Source organism: Scyliorhinus torazame, chromosome 3, assembly GCF_047496885.1.
Source record: "Scyliorhinus torazame isolate Kashiwa2021f chromosome 3, sScyTor2.1, whole genome shotgun sequence".
Lineage (NCBI taxonomy): Eukaryota > Metazoa > Chordata > Chondrichthyes > Carcharhiniformes > Scyliorhinidae > Scyliorhinus > Scyliorhinus torazame.
In genome coordinates, this window is record NC_092709.1 from 265,102,569 (window position 1) to 265,127,993 (window position 25,425).

Sequence of the window (25,425 nt, forward strand, 5' to 3'; positions counted from 1 at the left end):
AGTCTGGAGCATCTTTTACTCAAAACTGCATCAAGTGGCAGCTTGTGTTATTCCAAATTACTTAACACAACAGCCACCTCTTCTACTGCTGCATCCCCAGCACATTCTCACACACTGTACGGCACCCTCCTGAGAGTGTGAATTCCACCACAAACCCATTCTGCATTTGTAATTAACCCTGTCACAAGAAACTGGTTGAGATCAGGACATAAATGAAAGGATGGGCGAATCCACCTATCCCAACAAGGAGACCATCCACATTAAATATGCAAACCTGATCCTAGATGTACACAATGATCTTCAGATACATTAAACAATTATCATTTTAATACAGCTCTTTCACTTGCGAAGGCTGGTGATGTAATTGCACTTGCACTGTATTCTCTTACTTTAAATGCTCAGTGAGATATAAAAAACTGATGAACATGAAATAAACTACTTTTTACTCGAGCAGCTAACATTTACGTTGGGGACTTTCAAACGGTAGCTTTTTCCAGATGAAGCAGAGGGGTTGACTGATCTTTTCTCAGACTGAATCCTATTTCTTTTTTTTTTAAATAATTTTTATTAAAGGTTTTCATAAAATATCAATAACAAAATGAGAAAGAGAAAAGAACCCAACAGGGTTAAGTACAAAACACAATCAAAAAAAGCAATCCCCAAACCCCTCCCCCCCTGTACATAAATAATAAATTAACATTAACACCCCGACTTAACACAACAGGTGTATACACCCCCTCAGACCCTCCAGTGTAAATAACATAAACAAAAATAAAGTAAACCCCCCCCCCCCCCCCCCCCCCCCGAGCTGCTGCTGCCATTGACCAATGTCTATCGTTCTGCCAGAAAATCTAAGAACGGTTGCCACCGCCTAAAGAACCCTTGTACCAACCCTCTCAAGGCGAATTTCACCCTCTCCAATTTAATGAACCCTGCCATATCGCTGATCCAGGATTCCACGCTTGGGGGCCTCGCATCTTTCCACTGAAGGATAATCCTTCGCCGGGCTACCAGGGACGCAAAGGCCAGAATTCCGGCCTCTTTCGCCTCCTGCACTCCCGGCTCCTCTGCCACCCCAAATATTGCGAGCCCCCAGCCCGGTCTGACCCTGGATCCTACCACCCTCGACACCGTCCTCGCTACGCTCTTCCAAAATTCCCCCAGCGCTGTGCATGCCCAGAACATATGGGTGTGATTTGCTGGGCTCCCTGAGCACCTAACACACCTGCCGTCACCCCCAAAGAACCGGCTCATCCTTGTCCCGGTCATGTGTGCCCTGTGCAGCACCTTAAACTGTATGAGGCTGAGCCTCGCGCACGAAGAGGAAGAATTCACCCTCCCTAGGGCATCTGCCCACGTCCCCTCTTCAATCTCTTCTCCCAACTCCTCCTCCCATTTACCTTTCAACTCCACCACCGAGGCCTCCTCCTCCTCCTGCATCACCTGGTAAATTTCCGAGATCTTCCCCACTCCCCCCCCCCCCCCCCCCCGAGAGCACCCTGTCCTGTACTGCGTGTGGCAGTAACCGCGGGAATTCCACCACCTGCCGTCTGGCAAACGCCCTTACCTGTAAGTACCTGAAGGTATTCCCCGGGGGGAGCCCGTACTTCTCCTCCAGCTCACCCAAGCTCGCGAACATCCCGTCCACAAACAGGTCCCTCAACTTTCGTATCCCTGCCCTGTGCCACCCCGAAAACCCTCCACCTGTTCTTCCTGGGGCGAACCGATGGTTCCCCCGTAATGGGGTCCACACCGAGGCCCCAACTTCCCCCCTATGCCGCCTCCACTGCCCCCAAATTTTGAGGGCCGCCACCATCACCGGGCTCGTGGTATACCTCCTGGGAGGGAGCGGCAGCGGCGCCGTTGCCAGCGCCCCCAGACTCGTACCCACACAGGACGCCGTCTCCAGCCTCTTCCATGCAGCCCCCTCCCCCTCCATCAACCACTTGCGCACCATCGTCGCATTGGCGGCCCAGTAGTACCCACAGAGGTTGGGCAGCGCCAGCCCCCCCCCTATCTCTACTCGACTCCAGGAACACCCTTCTCACCCTCGGAGTCCCTCGCGCCCACACAAACCCCATTATACTCCTGTTAACCCGCCTGAAAAAAGCCTTCGGGATAAACACGGGGAGGCACTGGAACAGGAACAAAAACCTTGGCAGCACCGTCATTTTGATTGACTGCACCCTACCCGGCAAGGACAGCGGCACCACGTCCCACCTCTTGAACTCCTCCTCCATTTGCTCCACCTGCCTTGTAAAGTTAAGCCTATGCAGGGCCCCCCAGCTCCTGGCCCCCCAAATATCTGAAGCTCCTCTCCACCCTTTTTAGTGGGAGCTCGCCAATCCCCCTCTCCTGGTCCCCTAGCTGAACTACGAACAGCTCGCTCTTCCCCATATTGAGCTTGTACCCCGAAAAGTCCCCGAATTCCCCAAGGATCCTCATTACCTCTGGCATTCCTCCCACCGGGTCCGCCACATACAGCAGCAGGTCGTCCGCATAAAGCGACACCCTATGCTCCTCCCCACCCCGCACCAACCCCCTCCAGTTCCTCGACTCTCTCAGTGCCATAGCCAGGGGTCCAATCGCCCAGTGCGAAGAGCAGGGGGGACAGGGGACACCCCTGTCTCATCCCTCGGTGCAACCAAAAGTACTCGGACCTCCTCCTATTTGTGGCCACACTCGCCATCGGGACCTCATACAACAGTCTAACACACCTGACAAACCCCTCCCCAAACCCGAACCTCTTCAGCACCTCCCACAGGTACCCCCACTCTACCCTATCGAAGGCTTTCTCAGCGTCCATCGCCACCACTATCTCCGCCTCCCCCTCCCTCGCCGGCATCATGATAACGTTCAAAAGCCTCCGCACATTCGCCTTCAACTGTCTCCCCTTCACAAACCCCGTCTGGTCTTCATGGATGATCTGCGGCACACAATCCTCAATCCTCGTGGCTAAGACCTTCGCCAGCACCTTGGCATCTACATTTAGCAAGGAAATCGGTCTGTAAGACCCACATTGCAGGGGATCCTTGTCCCGCTTCAGGATCAAGGAGATCTGTGCCCGGGACATCGTCGGGGGTAAAGCCCCCCCCTCCCTTGCCTCATTAAAGGTCCTAACTAACAGCGGGCCCAACAGGTCCATATATTTTATATAGAATTCGACCGGGAAACCATCCGGCCCCGGTGCCTTCCCCGCCTGCATGTTTCCTATCCCTTTGATCAGCTCCTCCAACCCAATCAGGTCCCCCAGTCCCGCCACCAGTCGGAAACCTCAATTGGTCCAGGAAACGGCCCATCCCTCCCTCCTCCCGTGGGGGCTCGGATCGGTACAATTCCTCGTAGAAGTCCCTGAAGACTCCATTGATGTCAACCCCACTCCGCACCACGCTCCCTCCCCTGTCCTTAACTCCCCCGATCTCCCTAGCTGCGTCCCGCTTCCGAAGCTGATGCGCCAGCATCCGGCTTGCCTTTTCCCCATACTCGTAGACCGCCCCCTGGGCCTTCCTCCACTGCACCTCCGCCTTCCTGGTGGTCACCAGGTCGAATTCGGCCTGGAGGCTGCGCCTCTTCCTCAACAATCCTTCCTCAGGCTCTTCCGCATACCTCCTGTCTACCCTCACCATCTCCCCCACCAGCCTCTCCCTCTCTCCCCGCTCCTTGTGGGCCCTAATGGAGATCAGCTCTCCCCTCAACACCGCCTTCAGTGCCTCCCATACCATCCCCACTCGGACCTCCCCGTTGTCGTTGGTCTCCAAGTACCTCTCTATACTTCCTCGGACCCGCTCGCTCACCTCCTCGTCCGCCAACAGCCCCACCTCCAAGCGCCACAGCGGGCGCTGGTCCCTCTCCTCCCCCATCTCCAAGTCCACCCAATGCGGGGCGTGGTCCGAAATGGCTATTGCCGAATACTCGGTATCCTCTACTCTCGCTATCAGCGCCCTACTCAAAATGAAAAAGTCGATTCGAGAATAAGCCTTATGGACATGTGAGAAGAATGAAAATTCCCTAGCCCCCGGCCTTGCAAATCTCCAAGCGTCCACCCCTCCCATTTGGTCCATAAATCCCCACAACAATCTAGTCGCCGCCGGCTTCCTACCCGTCCTAGACCTGGAGCGATCCAGTGCCGGATCCAGCACCATGTTAAAGTCTCCCCCCATTATCAGGCCCCCCACTTCCAAGTCTGGGATCCGACCCAACATACGCCGCATAAAACCCACATCGTCCCAGTTCGGAGCATACACATTGACCAGGTCCACCCTCTCTCCCTGCAACTTACCACTTACCATTATGTACCTACCGCCATTATCTGCCACAATGCACGACGCCTCGAATGACACCCCTCGATTTTTGGCATTTAGCCCCGAGTGAAACACCTGACCTACCCACCCTTTCCTCAGTCTTACCTGGTCTGCCACCTTCAGGTGTGTCTCCTGGAGCATAACCACATTCGCCTTAAGCCCCTTCAGGTGCGCGAACACGTGGGCCCGCTTAACCGGCCCATTCAGTCCCCTTACATTCCAGGTTATCAGCCGGATCAGGGGGCTACCCGCCCCCCTCCCCGCCGACTAGCCATGACCCCTCCTCGGCCAGCCACGCGCCCGCACTCCACAGTGGCATACCCCAGTCTCGACCCCCCCCCCCCCCCCCCCCCACTCGCTCCAGCTCCTCCTTGACCTTAGCAGCAGCAACTCGATTCCCCGCCCTGCCCCCCCCCCCCCCCAGTCTTCTGCACGCTCTCCACCTACCAGGCCCCACCACCAACAAAACAGTGCCCAACCCGCCCTATCCACCCTCCCCAACCCGAAAGAGAAAAATACAGAGAAAAAGAAACCCAAAACAATGCAAAGGCCCCCCCCACCCCGGCGAACCAAAAATAGGCATAACATATCCACCGCAGTCCCCAATCGTCCATCCCAAACCTCAGTCTGTGTCCAGCTTCTCGGCCTGAACAAAGGCCCACGCCTCCTCCGGAGACTCAAAATAATGGTGATGGTCCTTGTAGGTAACCCACAGTCGCGCCGGCTGCAACATGCCAAACTTCACCCCCTTCCTGTGCAGCACCGCCTTCGCTCGATTGTACCCGGCCCTCCTCTTCGCCACTTCCGCACTCCAGTCCTGATATATCCGAACCTCCGCGTTCTCCCACCTGCTGCTCCTCTCCTTCTTGGCCCACCTGAGCACACACTCCCGATCGACGAACCGATGGAACCGCACCAGCACCGCCCGCGGAGGCTCGTTAGCCTTGGGCCTCCTCGCCAACACTCTATGGGCCCCTTCCAGCTCCAGGGGCCCCTGGAAGGACCCCGCTCCCATCAGCGAGTTTAACATGGTGACCACATAGGCCCCCACGTCCGGCCCCTCCAGCCCCTCCGGGAGGCCCAGAATCCACAGATTCTTCCGCCTCGACCGATTCTCCATCTCCTCGAACCGCTCCTGCCATTTCTTGTGGAGCACCTCGTGCACCCCCACCTTTAACGCCAGGCCTAAGATTGCGTCCTCATTGTCAGAGATCTTTTGTCGAGCCTCTCGGATCGCCACCCCCTGGTCCGTCTGTGTCTCCAGCAGCTTATTAATAGAAGCCTTCATCGGCTCTAGCAGGTCCGTTTTAATCTCTCTGAGGCAGCGCTGGCTACCCTCCTGTTGCTCCTCCGCCCACTGCCTCCACGCTGCCTGGTCTCCGCCCGCTGCCATTTTGTCCTTCTTCCCTCCCTTCTTCTGTTCCACCACCACCTTTTTTGTCACCCCGCTCCTAGTTAAAGCCATATACTGGCGGGGAGCTTTTATTAACTCCTTCCCACACCGGGAAACGTCGAAAAAGTGCCCTTGGGGGCCCTGAAAAGATCCCAAAAGTCCATTTTTGCGGAACCCGCCAAATGTGCGACTTAGCTCCGCATAGCCGCAACCGGACGTCTCGAGAGGGAATCCTTTTGGCAGTGTTCGCTTCACCAATCTGCCCCCAAAAGTCTGTGAAAACTCCTGAAAAAGGTCTGAGAGTAAGTTCCAGACGGGAGCTGCCGAATGCGCGACCTACTCCTCCATGGCCGCCACCGGAAGCCTCGTCCCCGCTTCTTCAATGGCCTTGGTAGATCTCTTCATAGTTGTTCCCTCTGCTGCTAGAATTCACCTTTATTAGAGGCCCTCAAGTCAGGTTGCAGCTTTAAGCTTGCCCTACCCCCGCCTGCATGCTGGAAGAGGCTCCTCTCTCCCCTGCAGTTACAGACAAATCTTTTACTGTTTCTGCCGGGTCTGGTAACCAAACAACATAACATTCCTGGGGGACACTGTCAGGGGAATGTTACAGTCTTCTTCCCACACCGGGAAATGTCAAACAAATGCCGTAGGGGCCCTGTAAAAGAGCCCAAAAGTCCATTCCAAGTGGGAGCTACCGAATATGCGACCTAGCTCTGCATAGCCGCACCCGGAAGTCTGAATCCTATTTCTTAAGTACATCAAATCAATCAATACTTTGAAATATAGACAATGGCAGGTCATTGTTGGCAGAAATTTTACCTGGAAAATCCATTTATGGTCATTAAAACAAAATAGATCAAGACTTGTTTCAAAAAAATTGCTAAATAATAAAATATCTGCAATATGTCACATGCATTTCAGAAAGGTCATGGTAGAAGACTGATGAAATTAATCTCTCTTTGAATTCATTGATGTGTGTTCCATTGTCAGCACCATCAATGAGAAACAGGCACTTGTTTACTACTATTATTCAGGTATTGTTACTACCATTATTCAGGTATTATTACTACCATTATTCAGGTATTGTTACTACTATTATTCAGGTATTGTTACTACCATTATTCTGGATATCAGGACACACAACTGACAATGTTGGGTATAAACTAGAATTTAGGATTTTGTATCAAACCAGAAGCAATTGACAACTGTAGATAACAGAGGTGCTAGCAGAAACATGGGGAAATGTTATGAAGTCTGCGTATTAGTGTAAACTGAAGGGTGTGACACACACAGTGAAAACCACACCTTTGGCCACAGAACTAAATAGATTAACATTCTGGGCATGATCTTACGGCCACGCTGTGCCAGAAAAGCATCTCGCCGTGGCACAGCGTGGCCATTGAAATCCGGGAGACATTGCTCCCGGGATCTATCCAGCTTGTTGCAAGGGGAATCCCGCCCATTTTTGGCAAATCTGCATATTAGAACGAGGCAGTAAGCTTCATTCAAATGTGCAGATTCCCAAGGTATCTGAGGCTTTGGGATTCAATCCCTTCACCTAAGAGACCTTGGGCGAGCGTCGTTTAGCATTGGTCCCCACAAATGGGGACCATAGGAAATGGCACTCGTGGGGGTCTCCAATGGCTGCATGTCATTTGGGAAGGGTGGTGCACTGGCACTGCTGATGCCATCTGGATACTCTGGCATTCTGTGGCAGTGTGAGCCTGGCACCCTGGCAATGCCACCTGTGTGCTAGCCTGGCACTGCTAAGCAAAAGAGAAAGCCAATAATGTGGCAAAGAGTAGTGGGAAGTCAGAAGATTGGGAAGGCTACAAAAACAAACAGAGGATAACAAAGAGAGAAAAAAGGAAAGAGAGGATCAAATATGAAGGTAGGCTAGCCAGTAACATTAGGAATGATAGTAAAAGTTTCTTTAAATATATTAAAAACAAACGGGAGGCAAAAGTAGACATTGGGCCGCTCCAAAATGACGCTGGTAATCTAGTGATGGGAGACAAGGAAATAGCTGAGCAACTAAATAAGTACTTTGCGTCAGTCTTCACAGTAGAAGACATGAGTAATATCCCAACAATTCAGGAGAGTCAGGGGGCAGAGTTGAATATGGTAGCCATCACAAAGGAGAAAGTGCTAGAGGAACTAAGAGGTCTAAAAATTGATAAATCTCCGGGCCCAGATGGTCTACATCCTAGAGTTCTAAAGGAGATAGCTGAAGAAATAGTGGAGGCGTTAGTTATGATCTTTCAAAAGTCACTGGAGTCAGGGAAAGTCCCAGAGGATTGGAAAATCGCTGTTATAACCCCCCTGTTCAAGAAGGGAACAAGAAAAAAGATGGAAAATTATAAGCCAATTAGCCTAACCTCGGTTGTTGGCAAGATTCTAGAATCCATCGTTAAGGATGAGATTTCTAAATTCTTGGAAGTGCAGGGTCGGATTAGGACAAGTCAGCATGGATTTAGTAAGGGGAGGTCGTGCCTGACAAACCTGCTAGAGTTCTTTGAAGAGATAACAAATAGGTTAGACCAAGGAGAGCCAATGGATGTTATCTATCTTGACTTCCAAAAGGCCTTTGATAAGGTGCCTCATGGGAGACTGCTGACTAAAATAAGGGCCCATGGTATTCGAGGCAAGGTACTAACTTGGATTGACGATTGGCTGTCAGGCAGAAGGCAGAGAGTTGGGATAAAAGGTTCTTTTTCGGAATGGCAACCGGTGACGAGTGGTGTCCCGCAGGGTTCAGGGTTGGGGCCACAGCTGTTCTCTTTATATATTAACGATCTAGATGGACTGAGGGCATTCTGGCTAAGTTTGCCGATGATACAAAGATAGGTGGAGGGGAAGGTAGTATTGAGGAGGTGGGAGGCTGCAGAAAGATTTAGACAGTTTAGGAGAGTGGTCCAAGAAATGGCTGATGAAATTCAACGTGGGCAAGTGCGAGGTCTTGCACTTTGGAAAAAAGAATAGAGGCATGGACTATTTTCTAAACGGTGACAAAATTCATAATGCTGAAGTGCAAAGGGACTTGGGAGTCCTAGTCCAGGATTCTCTAAAGGTAAACTTGCAGGTTGAGTCCGTAATTAAGAAAGCAAATGCAATGTTGTCATTCATCTCAAGAGGCTTGGAATATAAAAGCAGGGATGTACTTCTGAAGCTTAATAAAGCATTAGTTAGGCCCCATTTAGAATACTGTGAGCAATTTTGGGCTCCACACCTCAGGAAGGACATACTGGCACTGGAGCGGGTCCAGCGGAGATTCACACGGATGAATGGTAGGCCTAACATACGATGAACGTCTGAGGATCCTGGGATTATATTCATTGGAGTTTAGGAGGTTGAGGGGAGATCTAATAGAAACTTACAAGATAATGAATGGCTTAGATAGGGTGGACGTAGGGAAGTTGTTTCCATTAGCAGGGGAGACTAGGACCCAGGGGCACAGCCTTAGAATAAAAGGGAGTCACTTTAGAACAGAGATGAGGTGAAATTTCTTCAGCCAGAAAGTGGTGGGTGTGTGGAATTCATTGCCACAGAGGGCGGTGGAGGCCGGGACGTTGAGTGTCTTTGAGACAGAAGTTGATAAATTCTTGATTTCTCAAGGAATTAAGGGCTATGGAGAGAGAGCGGGTAAATGTAGTTGAAATCAGCCATGATTGAATGGTGGAGTGGACTCGATGGGCCGAATGGCCTTACTTCTGCTCCTATGTCTTATGGTCTTTTGCTAAGGTGCCCAGATAGCACTGTCAATTGGCAGTGCACTGCCAGTTTGGCATTTTGTGCACTCATGCGATTGGGCTGGGGTTGCCTGGTGTGGGTGGGGCAGGGTCCCCCGCCCATATTGCGTTTGGACTGGTGGGGCGTGGGGGGGGGAGGGGGGGTGGGGTCAGGAATTCTTTTGGGTGCCTCAGAAATTGGGACGCCGTTTAAAAATGGCTTCCTGATCTCTAGCTACAATGGGGAGTTCTGGTGAGCAGAGCTCCTCATTGTAAAAAACGGAGCAAAGTGCGGCCTTGGCCACGCGTTCCCCATTCAGGCCTCTTATTCAACACGAGTCGCGTTGAATAGCCATGTGCTTCTTGGGACTGTGAGTGCCAGGAAACACGCGGCTAAACATGCTCGCTCGGGGACTTTGTTCCCTTTTGGGAAGATTGCACCCTCTGGATCTGGTGTTGTTTATTGTCTGGCTCTAAAAGTGATTTCCTCTGGATGTGCTCCTATTTCACCTCACTAATTGGATGCTTGCATCTCAGAAAACAGTTAGTTACACTGTTTATTATAACTTCCATGTTGCTGTTTGTTTGAAAGCCAAGAAAAGGACAAGCGATTCCCAGAGGTCAATGCAAGCTTGTTAATTGATTTCCTGTTTGAATCGAAGAGTAATTTGGCTTTCTGGATTTCATTTCACAACTACAAGCAAATCAAGTCATCTATTGCTTAGCTCCAGGAGCTGAGAATAGAGTCAAAACCATAGCTGGCTTCAGACCCAAACGGGAAAAGGTACAACACAAAATTATCACAGAACCCATTTTCATACTCCATCGAAATACAAAGGGGGCACTGAACTATCAGAGGTGCCATCTTTTAGATGAGAAGTTAACCTGGTAGACATAAAGGTCCAAATTAAAGTGTCCTGGACAACAGTTATCCCTCAACTAACATAATTTCAAAAGATTACCTGCGTATTTATCTCACTGCAATTTGTACATACAAACATACGATAAAGGAACATAAGTAGGTCATTTGGCCCCTCAAGCCTGCTCCGCCATTCAATAAGATCATGGCTGATCTGTTTTGTTGAAGTCCACATTCCCCATCAACTTCAATCTTGGACTATCAAGCGCTGAACAAATTCTGTTCATTTCTGGAATATAGGCCTAACTAAATTTTATCATGGACAGTGGGCCTCTTACAAAGACAAAGAACAAAGAAAAGTACAGCACAGGAACAGGCCCTTCGGCCCTACAAGCCTGCGCCGACCATGCTGCCCGTCTAAACTTAAATCTTCTACACTTCCGGGGTCCGTATCCCTCTATTCCCATCCTATTCATGAATTTGTCAAGATGCCCCTTAAACGGCACTATCATCCCTGCTTCCACACTTCCTCCGGCAGCGAGTTCCAGGCGCCCATTACCCTTGTGTAAAAAACTTGCCTCGTACATCTTCTCTAAACCTTGCCCCTCCACCTTAAACCAGTGCCCCCTAGTAATTGACCCCTCTACCCTCGGAAAACGTCTCAGACTATTCACTCTGTCTATGCCCCTCTTAATTTTGTAGACCTCTATCAGGTCGCCCCTCAACCTCCTTCGTTCCAGTGAGAACAAACCAAGTTTATTCAATCTCTTCTCATAGCTAATGCCCTCCATACCAGACAACATCCTGGTAAATCTCTTTTGCACCAGGTGAAAAGCAGGCTCCTGATGTTCCCAGCCCAACTAGGGAGCTGACAGCTCTGAAGCATCAGCAGTGTCATACAATCATCATAGAATCTGATTTGTTATGCTCTAGGTGTAGCATAAGCGGCTTCCTTGTGGTGCACTTGACAAAGGAAGGTTCAGCGTGGAAATAACTTCAACACATTTATGAAACTATTTACACTTCTATTACTCGTGTTCGACACTACTGCTAATCCTACTATAGCTACCCAGACTGACTAACCAGTTGCTGCAATCCACGTGGTGGGAGTGATATTGAATCAACCCTGTGTCTATACTCACTGACTGTCTCCACTGGAAAGAGGCAGACCATGTGTGTGGTGCTCTTTATATATGGGTTGGTGTAATGCCCTCCTGGGGTTGTGTCACCTGTGTGTGTATCGTGAATGTCCATTGGTTGTGTCCTATCTAACTGATCTATTGGTTGAGTGTGTGTGTGTGATGTCTCTGGTGCTCCCTCTAGTGTCTAGCTAGCCTACATGTATTTACATTGATGCACATCACCACATCCCCCCCTTTTTTATATGTTACATATTTTCTGTACACTTAAAGAAAATTGAACAAAAAACAGGTCGATAAGGTAAGGTATATACAAGTCATGGGAACAGTGATTAAACAATATGTCCAAATCTTTCGTGTGAGTCCAAAAACCATCAATCATCATGGTCAAATGTCTCTCTTGCTTATGAACGCCATCAACGTCCCTGTGCCACAGGAACCAAGAAGTGGTCAAATCACTTCGCTGTCTGATTTGGAGTCCCTTTCTTTTTTCGATGTTTGTGATGGTGCAGTCGGATGGCATCTTGTAGCTGATAAGGTGTTGACGTTGAAGAGGTACCATCAACAGTATCATTCGAGGTCATGGATATGCCATATGTTGAAGTTGGATAAGACTGTACATACTGGTTCTGGCCACATGCTGTGCAGGAAGGGTGATCCTGCTGAGAACCGTTGAAGCTTGTCGAATTGGAAACAGAATTGCTGCTCGCATAAATACCTGGTGATGGTGTGAAACTAGAACCTTGCATCTGATAGGAATATGCCATCTGGCCAGGCTGGGGTGCAGCAAATCCTGGGCTGTAACTAAGGCATCCAGTCTGTAGTGCAGATTGCGCTTGTGGTAGTCCTCCTTCGGTCCCAATTCCATTTGTGGACAATCCGTAGTGCTGGCCTATTTGAGAATATGCTGCATAGACTGCTGGCTGCTGCAAGCCTGAATACTGGGTTTGTCCAGCATGAGCTGTCATTGGCTGCACTGCTGGTGTGGAAAAAATGTGTTGATATAGCTGTGGTGAATATTGGTGTATTCCTCTTGGACTGTAGCTGCTGCTTGTTATTACTGACCCAGTGTAATTTTTAAGTGATCCATCTCCTGTCGTTGTGGCATCTGCTGTCACCCTGAGCATGCCATCACTGAGGTTGCGGCACTCCCTGTCTGGAGTAAAGTCTGGCTTACGTGAATCAGCGTCGGCGTTTGGTTGTTCCCCATCTGGAGTCTGGTCTGTCTTAACTGAGTCAGTGTCGGTTTGCTGATGCTCCCTGTCCGGAGTCTTAGCAGGTTCACTGGAGTCAGCTGAGATTTCTTGAAGCTGCTCGTCTGGAGTCGGAACATGCAGGAATGCATTGACTTGTGGAGAGGTTCGAGCGAATGAGGGTGTAAGTATCATGGTGTCACCGGAGTCACCAGTGGTCTCACCGTGATCGTCGAGTGCCTCTGTACACACTAGCTAAGGTCTGTCACTTTGCACATATTGCATGGGAAGTGGGATGCTGTCGTCACTCATCTCACATACCGTGGGTAGAGCCTCAGTAGCTGCTTGTTGTTCACTTGGGTTGGGTAAATTGTTAGAGTTTTCATCTGGTGGTGCAAACAATGTGGGTGGACTGTCATTGTCTTGCTGTTGTCCTTCATTTGGGCTTGGACTGTCATTGTCGCTTTGTTCTTCACTGTAGCATGATAGACCATCATGGTCGTCCTGCTGTGCACTGGAGCGTGGTAGACTGTCATAGTCTTCTTGCTGTTTGCTTGAGCATGGCAGACTTGCATCATCAGCCGTTAGTTGGTCAGAGGAAGTTGCTAGACCCTCATGGTCTTGTTCCTGCAATGACTGTGCGTCGGACTCTTGCGTTGCTTCTATCGTGGAGGCTGTCCACGAACTCGCTGTGGAGGCTTGTGACACTGGATCACTTCTTGTTCGTGCAAGGACTGTGCTCTGGAGTCTTGCGTTTCTGCAATTGTGGAGTCTGTCCACGAGCTTGCTGTGGAGGCTTGTGACACTGGAATCACTTCTTGTTCATGCAAGGACTGCGGCGTGGAGTCTTGCGTGTCTTCTTTCTTAGAGTCGGGAACCCTGAGCGGTGCGTGGACCACGCTCTGTGAGGCAGCAGGCCACTCTCTGTGGGCTTGTACCGCTCTCGGTCTCTTGGTTTCAGGCCGCAGCATAATCCTGCACTCACGAGTCGGGATGTCATATCTGCTGGGCTGAAGATCCTCAAATCCGAAGAACTCGTCGTCGGGGTCATCAATGTGCAACACGTCTAGTTGCGGTTCGGATTTGGTACTGGGGTAGCCTCCCAAGGTGAAAGGTTAATTTGAGTCGTTGTCTTCCAAGACCACATCATCATGTTTTGTGTCGGAGCTGGCATTGGGCTCGCGTGGTCCAGAGAAAATGTAAAGGTCGGTTTCGAAGTATTCAAGGTCAGAATCATCAGTTTGGGCGTAGGTAACTGCTTGTTGCAGGGTTCTTCAGAGGTTAATTTCATTTCCTGGTTCAATTTGAGGCATTGTGCTGTCATTCCAGGTGAAGGAAGGTTGTTTTACAGGCTTTAAAAGATTTTTTCTTTGATTTGGGACGTTTCCCCTTTAAATGGGCATGGTCCGGGGCCTCTGACGCCATGGCGCATGTGACATCATACGTAGGAAGCGTTTGCACATGCGCAAATCGCTGTTCCTGTACCGGGGGCCGTTTTCGTGATTGCGCATGTGCAGCGTCTCGCGCATGCGCAAACGGACCTTCCCGTTCTGTGCGCTTCTCGCGCAACTGCGCAAGTGCAGTCCCTTTAGAAAGATGGCCGCCGATCAAAATTGTTCTCTGCTCCGGGATCTCGGCCTCGTAGTGAGTACTGGCGCTTCTCTTACCTTTTCTTGCTGGTTGGAGTGTGTTTTCCTCACAGTATTTGCCGAATTTGTCCTGGACTGCCTGGAAGTCGCTCCTGTTTTGCCCTTTGGAGAACTTGAATTTTTAAAAGATTTCTTCTGCTCCGGCACCAGCGATGGTGAGGAGAACCTCTGTCCTTTCAGCATCGGCCACGTATTCCAGATCGGCTGCAACCAGGAAGATTTCAAACATTTGCCGGAATGCCCGTCAGTTTTTGCGGAGATCGCCGTGGCACTGGAGCTGCTGCGGAACCCGGATCTCGAACATCTTGCCTGGGTATCGTTGCTGGTTGTCACTGTACGCTGAGGTATGGCTATATGGATTGAAACAGTTCACTGCTGGTACCATGATTTGTTATGCTCTAGGTGTAGCATAAGCAGCTTTCTTGACAAAGGAAGGTTCAGATGTGGAGATAACTTCAACACGTTTATTAAACTATTTACACTTCTATTACTCGGGTTTGACACTACTGCTAATCCTACTATAGCTACCCAGACTGACTAACCAGTTGCTGCAATCCACGTGGTGGGAGTGATAGTGAATCAACCCTGTGTCTATACTCACTGACTGTCTCCACTGGAAAGAGGCAGATCATGTATGTGGTGTCCATTATATATGGGTTGGTGTAATGCCCTCCTGTGGTTGTCACCTCTGTGTGTATCGTGAATGTCCATTGGTCGTATGCTATCCAACTGATCTATTGGTTGAGTGTGTGTGTGTGTGTGATGCCTCTAGTGCTCCCTCTAGTGTCTAGCTAGCCTACATGTATTTACATTAACCCCCAGTGTACCCACAGTGATGCACATCACCACAGAATCATAGAATTTACAATGCAGAAGGGGGCCATTCGACCCATCGACCCCGGGAGGGATAGTCGTTGCTGAGGAATGCACCTCAGACAGGTAAGTTTTAGAAAAGCATTAAAACTTCAGGAGCCCGCGGATAAAATCCCTCTGAGGCGTTTGTTGGAGCTGCAACAGATACCTTCCCTGTCCTAAATTCTAGTCTATATCCAATTGTTGTGTGTCCCGATAACCTGAATAATGGTAGTAACGATAACAAGTGCCTGTTTTGTCATTGATGGGGATGACAATGGAACACACATCAATTAATTCAAAGGTAGATTACCTTTGTCAGTCTTATGCCATGATCATTCTGAAAGACTTGAGATGTATTGCAGATATTTAATTATTCAGCACATTTTTAAAAACAAATCTTGATCTATTTTGTTTTCACGGTCAGAAATGTGTACAATTATATCTGGATTTGCCAGATAGAATTTCTGCCAACAATGATCTGATATTGTCGACATTTCAAAAGGTTGATTAATTTAATACAAAATAGAATTCAGCCTGAGTAAAGGTGATCAGTTCCTCTCCTTGTGCCACATCCGGTCCCCTCGCTGGTAAAATACACTAGCGGCAGCGGCGCGTCAAGGAGCTCTCCCAACACAACTCCTGCTATTTTAGTACTCCCCCCACCCCAATTCCTCCTAGCCCGGCACCCAGAGGCCGGTAAGATTCTGTCCAGAATAGAGTCAAAGTTATTTAACCAAACTAGAGACATAATAAATATGCATAACTAGCTGTAGTTTCTACTACAACTACTTCATGCATGTTTTTAAATGAATAGCCTAATAGCCTAATACTTAATGCAGGACAGTGTTTATTTTGTGAAACATGGGGAGATGTTTGCTACTGTCCACATCCATCGCTTACCTTTGTGCTGCTCCTCCTTCTTCAACGTATGTCACAATGATGCCATGGGGCGAACGCTTGGATCCTCGGCCTCCCGTAATCTGAATGCCAAGCCCATCTGAACCCTTCACCATGTGCATCTTCCATATTTGGCAGCCTTCCCGCTGGGAAAATATGAGATAAAAGTTTCAACAATTAATAAATATCCATCGCACTGCTTAATTTTCTTTTAGTTTAAAAACAAAATTTGAATAAAGGGGCAATTTAGCATGGCCAATTCATCTATCCTGCACATCTTTGAGTTGTGGGGGTGAGACCCACGCAGGCACGGCGAGAATGTGCAAACTCCACAGGGACAGTGACCCGGGGCCGGGATCGAACCCGGGTCCTCAGGACCGTGAGGCAGCAGTATTAACTACTGCGCCACTGTGCTGTCCTGCACTGCTGAATTTATATTGAATATATAGAATATATTGTGCACCGATATTAGTATTCACCATCTTCATATCTCGCCTTTCCTTATAGCAGAAGTATGGACACCTGGAAAGCTGCAAGGCAGTGGCCTTTTGAGCCATCGTCCATCCAATGAATATGGACGAGCCAGCGATGTCTGCAATGAGTGTATGCTAATGAAATTAGCATGCACCAGGTTGATGATCTTGTTCTGCCAAGACATTCTGAGGATATCTGAAGAAGCAAGGTGGAAACTGTTCAGTGTTTTCTCCTGTCCAGCATATGTTGTCCAGGTGAAATGAGATATGAAGGTGGCAGACATTGGCACTGACAACTGAGAGACAGTCACTGATGGCCGTGACCTTTGGAGGATGACTTTTTGGAAGCGAATGGAAGAAACAATCAGAATGAAAAGCTCAGTTAGCTGAGAAGAGGGCCCAGGGAAAACAAGAGACAAGCGAATCATGTGCCTATTCAGCCCACTCTGTTTCTCACAGTAATAAATGCGGCAGAGATTGCTATGCCAGAGTGGGGCTCTTGAGCCGCACTTGGTGATGCTTAACACAGAGTTGACCACCATGCCAAAGCCATTGTCTTACAGGTAGAAGGCTGCCATCAAGATATTGTGCAAGTGGTTCATTTTCAGGTATATGCTCTTAGCTCACTGCCTCACTGAATACTTTCTTTCAGTGAATCATAGCCAACATATCAAATAATAGGTGAGTAAATTATGTTGCAGTAACACACAAGATAGAGGCTGAGACAGTACTGAAGACAGGGGGAAGTTTGCCAGTAATAAGCTACTTCTGCTTTCAAGTTTAGTTGCTAGTTGCAGAAGACTATTTAGTCACATTAAATATTAATATTGACCTTCAAATTTGGAAATAAGTAGATTTTCTGATTGAATTTGTTTGACGTGCATGATAGATCTGAGTTCAGGCAAGTGAAACTCATTGCAGCCAGATTTCATAACCAGAGAACAGTCTATGTGATTGACATTAACTTAGCTTACAATGTGGTAGCATTTTTGACAAATAAGCCACTAGGCTTCTTGATCCAATAAAGCAATGAGACCAGTGCTCCCACTGGGACCATCTGTGGTTTACTATTTTCCTCTCTTCCTCTAATAGCCTGCTGAAAATCCAGCCTTTCAACGATACCTTTATTTCCCTTGCCTACATATTCTCCTACAGATCAGCATTTACCGCTTGCCCCATAAGCACCTTGGTATGCGATTGTGGTGGATGACTATTTGTGGTGTTTCTCAGGCAGATGAAGTCTGTTACAGCATTCAGTTAGTTACCATAGGCATTAACAAAATCCTGCCAGAACAAGCCTGTTTGAACTTAGTTCTGTCAAGAATACCACACAGAGTTCTGATGAGACATGAATACTAGTATTCAAGGGAAACTTGTGATATAAAATGTTAGCAGTCAAGATGTCGACTATTTAAAGAAACATTTAAAATGCTACATTTTCAAGTGAAACGTTCCAAGGATTACAGCATTAAAATAACAGATCAATCTTATATTCTGGAGAGAAAAGAAATGTTCATCTAATCGAAGAGATGTTATAATCAGCAATTTTAATTGCAAATCAGGATGTCCTATTGTGAACAACCCAGCCAATATGGGGTACCTAAGAATGCGGGAGAATGATCTCCATAAAAAGTAGTAAAATTACAAAGTTCAAAGTGTAAAAGTATCATTCACATTAAGAAGCATCTTGGTAAACTTTATGTATTAAAAATGCTCCAATGGTTATTATAAAAGGTGAACAATACAGCAAAGTGGTCATTATCTGAAAGATGGGTGAAATTTTAATTGTAGTGGTCTTCTCCTGCTGTTCCACCTTTGAACACAATTCTCGTGCACCGCTGACTTTATCATGAAAATGGGACGCAATTACAAAAAGTCTTAATGAGGAGTATTTTGGCATGTGAATGGATTACGAGTCTGAACCTACTATGGGATGGTGGGAGGCCTGAGTGGCCACAAACACTCCACATAAATGTGAACCCACCATTGCGAAAGTGACATCTCAGCTCCTACCTAATGGACTCACCCTGCCCGTCATGTATGCAGGCCCCTGGACTTCCGGTGGCGCCCTCGAGGAAGCAGGTCGCAGGTCGGATCGCTCCCGCCCGCGATGGGCAAACGGACCTGTTTTGCAGGATTTCTTCGGGACCTGGCGGCCTGAATCGGTGGAGGAGACGAAAAGAAGAGGTTTTCCTCCCAGGGTATGGACAGTCGGACCAGAAGTGGTCGAGTGGAGCGGCAAAGTTTGAAGCAGGAGCAGCGGGGACCTCTGACCGGGCGGCAAAGCATAGCGGCCAGCAGGGAACAGGGAGCGGAGGCTCACTGGCCAAGGGAGGAGCAGATGGAGTTTTTCCGGAGCTGCTTCGCCGACTTGAAGAGGGACACGTTGGACCCGATGAGGGCGGTGATGGATCGAATGGTCGAGGCGCAGGCGGTCCAAGAGAAGGCGCTCAGGGAGGTCGAGGTGAAGCTCTCCACCCAGGCGGACACAGTAACGGAGCTGGAGCACGAGGTAGAGGAGCTGAACGCCCGCCAGAGAAGGATGCAGGAGCAGCTTGAAGAGCTGGGGATCAGAGCCAGGAGGCAGAACCTGAGGATCGTGGGCCTCCCTGAGGGCTGTGAGGGATCGGATACGGGCGCATACGTGATGGGTGTGCTCGAGGCGCTGATGGGACCGGAGGCCTTCCCCCGACCCCTGGAGTTGGATGGGGCACATAGAGCCCCCGCAAGGAAGCCCAGGACGGGTGACCGACCGAGGCCCTTGGTGGTTCGCTTTCACCGGCTTGCCGACAGGGATCGGTTGCTGCGATGGGCCAAGGCGGAGAGGAGCAGCAGATGGGAGAACTGCGAGGTGCGCATCTACCAGGACCTGGGAGCGGAGCTGGGCAAGAGGCGTGCAGGATTCATCAACGTAAAGGCAGCCCTCTTCAAAAAGCAGGTGAGATTTGGAATGCTGTATCCTGCGAAGCTTTGGGTGACGTTTGAGGAACTTCATCACTACTTCGAGACACCAGAACAGGTCTGGGCCTTTATTAAAGAGAGGAAGCTGGACTTGAACTAACGGACATTTGGTTTGTGTTTCAATGCTCTACAGTGGCGGTGGTCTGTTAACCTAACTTGTTTTGACTAGAAATGGACTTTTATTAAAAGAAGAAGCTGGACTTGAACTAAAGGACTCTGGGCTCACAGAGCTGTTGTGTGGCGGCGGTCCGTTAAATTATCCTGCACTGTAATGTTTTATTTAAGATTGTATTCAGCCTGGACAGAGAATGGGGACTGCACTGCTTAGGGCGAGTTTGGGAGATTGCAACGGGGGGCCTTTTGGCAGGAGACCGGGGCCTCTGATAGGGGGATGGGCTAGGGGCTGGGCAAGGGACTTGAAAGGGCACAGGGAGATACAATCAGGTTAATGGGTCTTTGGGGTGTGGGGGGAGGGCCCGAGCATTCGGGCGGGAGACAGCCAGGCGCTAAGGGCAGGGGTCAACGTAGTTAGCGTAGATCGGGGGGCACCAGGGAGAGTAGGAGAAGGGCCAAGCGCGGGGCGGACCTGGCAGGGCAGGCCTCGGTGGGGTCGGGGGGGGGGGGGGGGGGGGGGGCAACAAGGAGGGAGAGCAGAGAAGATTTAAGAGGGTAGGGGAGGGGGGGGATCAGAAATCCCCGGGGGAGATAGTATGCAGGCCCCTTTACTGACTCACCATTTCTTCAAGTGTTAATCCTATTCTTTCAGATTCTGACTAATTCACTATTTTTTTTCTAGCATTCTCTATGTTTATTTTAGAATCGTAGGGCAGAATTTTCCCTTTGACTGGGTGGCGGGGGGTGGGGGGGGGGTGGGGGGAGGTTTCCTACTGCAGAAGCTGCCGAGACTTTCCGTTGTATCGTGAGACCTCACCCTCATTTAATATACAATCCGGGTTTCCCCAATGTGTCGCACGCCGGGGGTGGGGGGCTGGATGCCGCTCTCCCCACCATCATATCTGGGCGCCATATTTAAAAGCACCTGGACAGCAACTTATCCATCATTACAATTGAGATGGCCAGAAGAAAACAGAGACCTTTGGCGCCAAGATTGAATTACCCCTTTTTCCTAGGCATCCTCGTCGACCATGTGGAGGCCAGGAGGGATATCCTCTTATCGATGGATAGGAGGAGGAGACCGAGCAGGGCAGTCAGGGCACAAGGCCACCAGCAGAGTACTGCCCTCTAATGGCAAAAGAGAATGAATGGCCTCATCTACACTCCAAGGCTAAGTGAACTGTCAACTGGGCACATTCACCTCAATGAATTGTCCAGGGGACATGGATCTCAGTGGCAACTTGACAAGGTCATGCCTCATAGTCCCACTACAGTCCATCCCTCACCATTCCACACAGAGACCTCGCACGCTGTCTTGAAGGGGCTCGGGCATTGAGGGAACCAGAAAGCACCGCCAATGACGTGCTTCTCTGAGCCTTATCCTTCTATCTACATGGGCTCACTGCTCTGGAGGATGCTGCTCCAGAATCCTTCTGGATAACCTGCAGTGTATTAATCACATGGCACACAATCCAGTGCGTTATTTATAAGACTGGAAGCATCTGAAAGATACATGAACTGTGAAGTACTATTAGATGCTAAACATAATTGCTTGACGGGGCAGGAGGAGGGGGGTGGGGCGGTAGGATCTGTGCCCACCAGGCTGACTCCACGTTAGAAACAGCTAATACTGTCACTCGTTCTCTCATTTACAAGGATCAACAGGAAGGAAGCAAAGCCCAAGCCTCAGGAAACCCTGCTCAGCTTCAACACAAAAACCCAGAGAGGAGCATGACCAAGTGCAGCTTTCACAGTAGACATTTGTACCCTCCACCAGCTTAGAGATATACACATACACACCAGTGGATATTAGTTCTAGTCCAGAAATGGTCACACATTCTGGTGATCACTGCATGGACACATGTCTGCAACAGGAGGAGGTAGGATCAACCAAGCTCACCGTCACTTGGAGGTGCACTGGGAAAAAGGCATCTGCAAGAATCAAGCCTGATGACAAGTCTTGGAATCCACTTTCCCAATGATGGTGGAGAGCCAGCAGAAGACTATCTTCCAGCTGGCTGTTGAAGTGGTGCCAACATGTTGTAGCCATCTGGGATGACCACGTCCCGATTACAAAATGGACACCCGCAAAGAATGCAGGGAAAATTGGACAATGCTAAGAAACAAGCAGGTGCAAGCTCGGTCTGGTGATTAGAACCTTAAACTCTCAGACAGGACAGAAACTACCAAACAATCTACATACTAATGAGCCATCTCCGGGGACAAAAGGGAAACATTTAGATACACAATGTTAAGGCAGACTCCCCGGCGCCAGAAGAAACTAAGACAAAGCAGACTGACAGTCACCAGGACACGCCCAGCGATCAGGGAACCACCCCTCTATTGGAGGAAAATCGATACAGATGATTGGGAAAGACCCAATTAGTTGAGGCCAAGTTCAAGGCCCGCCCAAAAGCACGCAAAGCCCTTTTTAGTATAAAAGGTATCCCCCAAGGGAGAACGCCCTCCTTTAGCTCTCACCGAAGAGAGAGACCTGCCTAGCAGCTGCACCAGACCAAGTAAGTCCCAAGTCAACGCACGCTATGAGATAGACGCTCCTAGTTGCTACCCTGTAAACAGCTCAACCCAGCTGCCTCAGAACCGAGCAACGGCCATTGTTCCTCTGACTGAGTGGGCACCCGAAGCTAAGTATAGGCTTTAGTAATAGTGGTACAGTTGTACCACTATTACAGAAGGACAGTTGTATCGTGTTGGATCATTTGTGCATCAGAACACCCAACACGACAGTTGCCAGGACACTTAGGCTCGCAGGCAGCAGAGCTGGCAGCAATTGCATATATTGTAGACCACCCAGACTCGTTCCCGACCCCAACAGACATCTACTCAGACAGCTTGTATGTCTGTAATAGTTTGACAGAATTCCTACCACTCTGGGAAACAAGGGGATTTGTTTCCGCGGACGGTAAACCCCTACCCTCAGCCCCGTTACTCAGCCATATCTTAGAGACAGTGAAGGATAGGAAATACGGAATAATTAAGGTTCGCAGTCATCACCGTTCTTCCCCCATTGGTAACGTTAAAGCAGACGCCCTAGCGAAGGCAGGCTCCAGGCACGGTTATTTTTAGAACCCCCCCCCCCCCCCTCCCCCCCCCCCCCCCCCCCCCCCGGAAGCACCCCAGTACACGCAGTTCAGGTCTCACAGACCAACATTCAGGATTTAGCGAAGGCCCAGAAAGAGGATGAGAAACTCTGGGAAGTTTTAAAGGGAACCTTCTCAGCCCCGTACGACAAGTTTAAAAACTCAATAACCACACATGACGGTGAGATTTTGAAGGATGGCATTTATATAGTTCCCAGCCAGGACAGGAACCAGATCATTTGTCAGTTCCATGACAATCATGGACACCAAGGAATTGAACCCACCCTAGCCCACCACAGACCGCTTTGTTGGTGGCCTGATTTAAAAATCGATGTCACACACTACGTAGAGAATTGCTTAATCTGTGCCCAGAACAATCCGGACAGATATGCAAAAAAGGCTCAACTTAGCCATACCCGCCCCGTTAATGGACCCTGGACAAATCTCCAGATAGATGTTATAGGACCCCTACCCCCGTGCAGAAATGGTTACAAGTATGTGTTGGTCGTCATAGACACCTTCACAAAATGGGTGGAAGCATTTCCGTCAATAACTAATACGGCCAAGACAACGGCTAAAATATTAACACACCACGGGCGACATTCTCTGACCCCCCCGCCGGGTCGGAGAATCGCCGGGGGCTGGCGTGAATCCCGCCCCCGCCGGTTGCCGAAGTCTCCGGCACCGGAGATTCGGCGGGGGCGGGAATCGCGCCGCGCCGGTTTTTAAACTTGTCGTACGGGGCTGAGAAGGTTCCCTTTAAAACTTCCCAGAGTTTCTCATCCTCTTTCTGGGCCGTCGCCCGGGGGGTGCCCCCACGGTGGCCTGGCCCGCGATCGGGGCCCACCGATCCACGGGCGGGCCTGTGCCGTGGGGGCACTCTTTCCCTTCCGCCTCCGCCACGGTCTCCACCATGGCGGAGGCGGAAGAGACTCCCTCCACTGCGCATGCGTGGGAAACTGTCAGCAGCCGCTGCCGCTCCCGCACATGCACCGCCCCGAGATGTCATTTCCGCGCCAGCTGGCGGGGCAACAAAGGCTGTTTCCGCCAGCTGGCGGGGCGGAAATTCCTCCGGCGTCGGCCTAGCCCCTCAATGTTGGGGCTCGGCCCCCAAAGATGAGGAGCATTCCGCACCTTTGGGGCGGCGCGATGCCCATCTGATTGGCGCCGTTTTGGGTGCCAGTCGGCGGACATCGCGCCGTTTCCGGAGAATTTCGCCCCACATCTTTACAAGATGGGGCCTCCCACGCAGTATAGAGTCCGATCAAGGCCCCCATTTCACCGGACACGTAATGAAAAACGTCCTCACGATTTTCGGCATTAGACAAAAGTTCCATATTGCATACCACCCCCAGTCAAGTGGTATTGTAGAGAGGATGAATAGGACATTGAAAGCCACCCTCAGGAAAATGGTACAGCAGAATAACAGCACATGGGATTCAGTACTCCCATTTGCTTTAATGTTTTTAAGAAACACGGTATCTACATCCACAGGCTACACCCCCCACATCCTCATGACCGGACGCCCCATGAAAGGCACTGAGTATTTATTAGGACTGGATTTGACCAGCCAGGCAGTTACAGCCCTCACGCAGTTAAACAACTGATACAGAATATAAAGGCAGCCCAACTCGCCGCAGCAGTGAGACTTGGAACCAGGAAGAAACAGAGCAAAGCTTGTTTCGACAAAACAGTACACGCCACTGAGTTTACAGTAGGGCAACTAGTTATGCTTTCCCTTTACAACACCAGTTCATTCCTCTCCCCAAAATCATCCGGGCCGTACTCCATTTCGGACAAAGTCAGCCCTTCAGTATACAAAATAACCTATCCCAATGGTAAGTCTGCATGGTTTCATATAAACCAGCTCAAGGCTTATGGCTCGCAGAATAACCACACACACCACATCCTGCTCGCAGCAGCAGATGATCACACCCCGCTCACAGATGACGTATTCCTACCCTCCCCAACCACTCCAGCCCGTCCTCAGACACGACTTCAACTCCACCCCCAGAGGCACGACTCCGCCTCTCCCTTCCCTCAACCAGCAGCGACAGTGATAGCGATCACAATGACGATAGCCATAGCACACCACGTTACGACTACACCCCTGCACCAGGCCCCACTCCCAGTGAATCTGAGCATGATTCTACCGACCCATTTGAAATCACTTATATCAAAGCCCCTGACCCAGACCCACCGCCCGACGATTACGGATTGAAGCATAGTAGCTCCAACTTCAGCACACGATTCTGGCACCGAGACAATCCGTTCAGGCTCATCTGGAATGATGAGATGGACCCCAATTCGCCCCAAGCAGCTTTAGCACGGATGCTCCGGACAAGAGTTTGGCAGCCGGGAGAAGATGATGACTTAGAGTCTGACTCCCACCAAACAAATCCCTTTGCGACCTTGTTCGCTATTGAGCAGTGAGGTGTCCAGATGATGGAGAAAAAAGGAACCGATGGAGAGATACAGTGTCCTTTCAGATGGAACCTGCACCGTGTTTGTTGAATGTTTGTTCGTTAGTGTTAACGTTAAGTGTTGTGTGTAAACTCGGAAAGTTTTCACGGCCTCACGTCACCACTCCTTTAACGCCCCCGGCTGTTAATGGAACAAGTTTGTCCCAGACAATAGTTCAGAGGAACTAGTTTGTCGACAGAACACGACTCATAGTTGCTCTCCTAATTCGAGAGGCAGCCCCCCACAATTATCACATTCTTACCCGTTCTTGCCGGTTGCTCAGGCAGTGGAGAAACGGC

General features: G+C 49.8%; 1 protein-coding gene across 1 annotated transcript in view; it reads right to left on the minus strand.

The window, feature by feature from the left end:
* pdzd2 (PDZ domain containing 2) overlaps positions 1–25,425 on the minus strand; it is an 809,599-nt gene that overhangs the window by 273,661 nt on the left and 510,513 nt on the right. Inside the window, 1 exon segment of the mRNA XM_072497206.1 lies at positions 16,018–16,160. Within this exon segment, the coding sequence (XP_072353307.1) occupies positions 16,018–16,160 (143 nt within the window).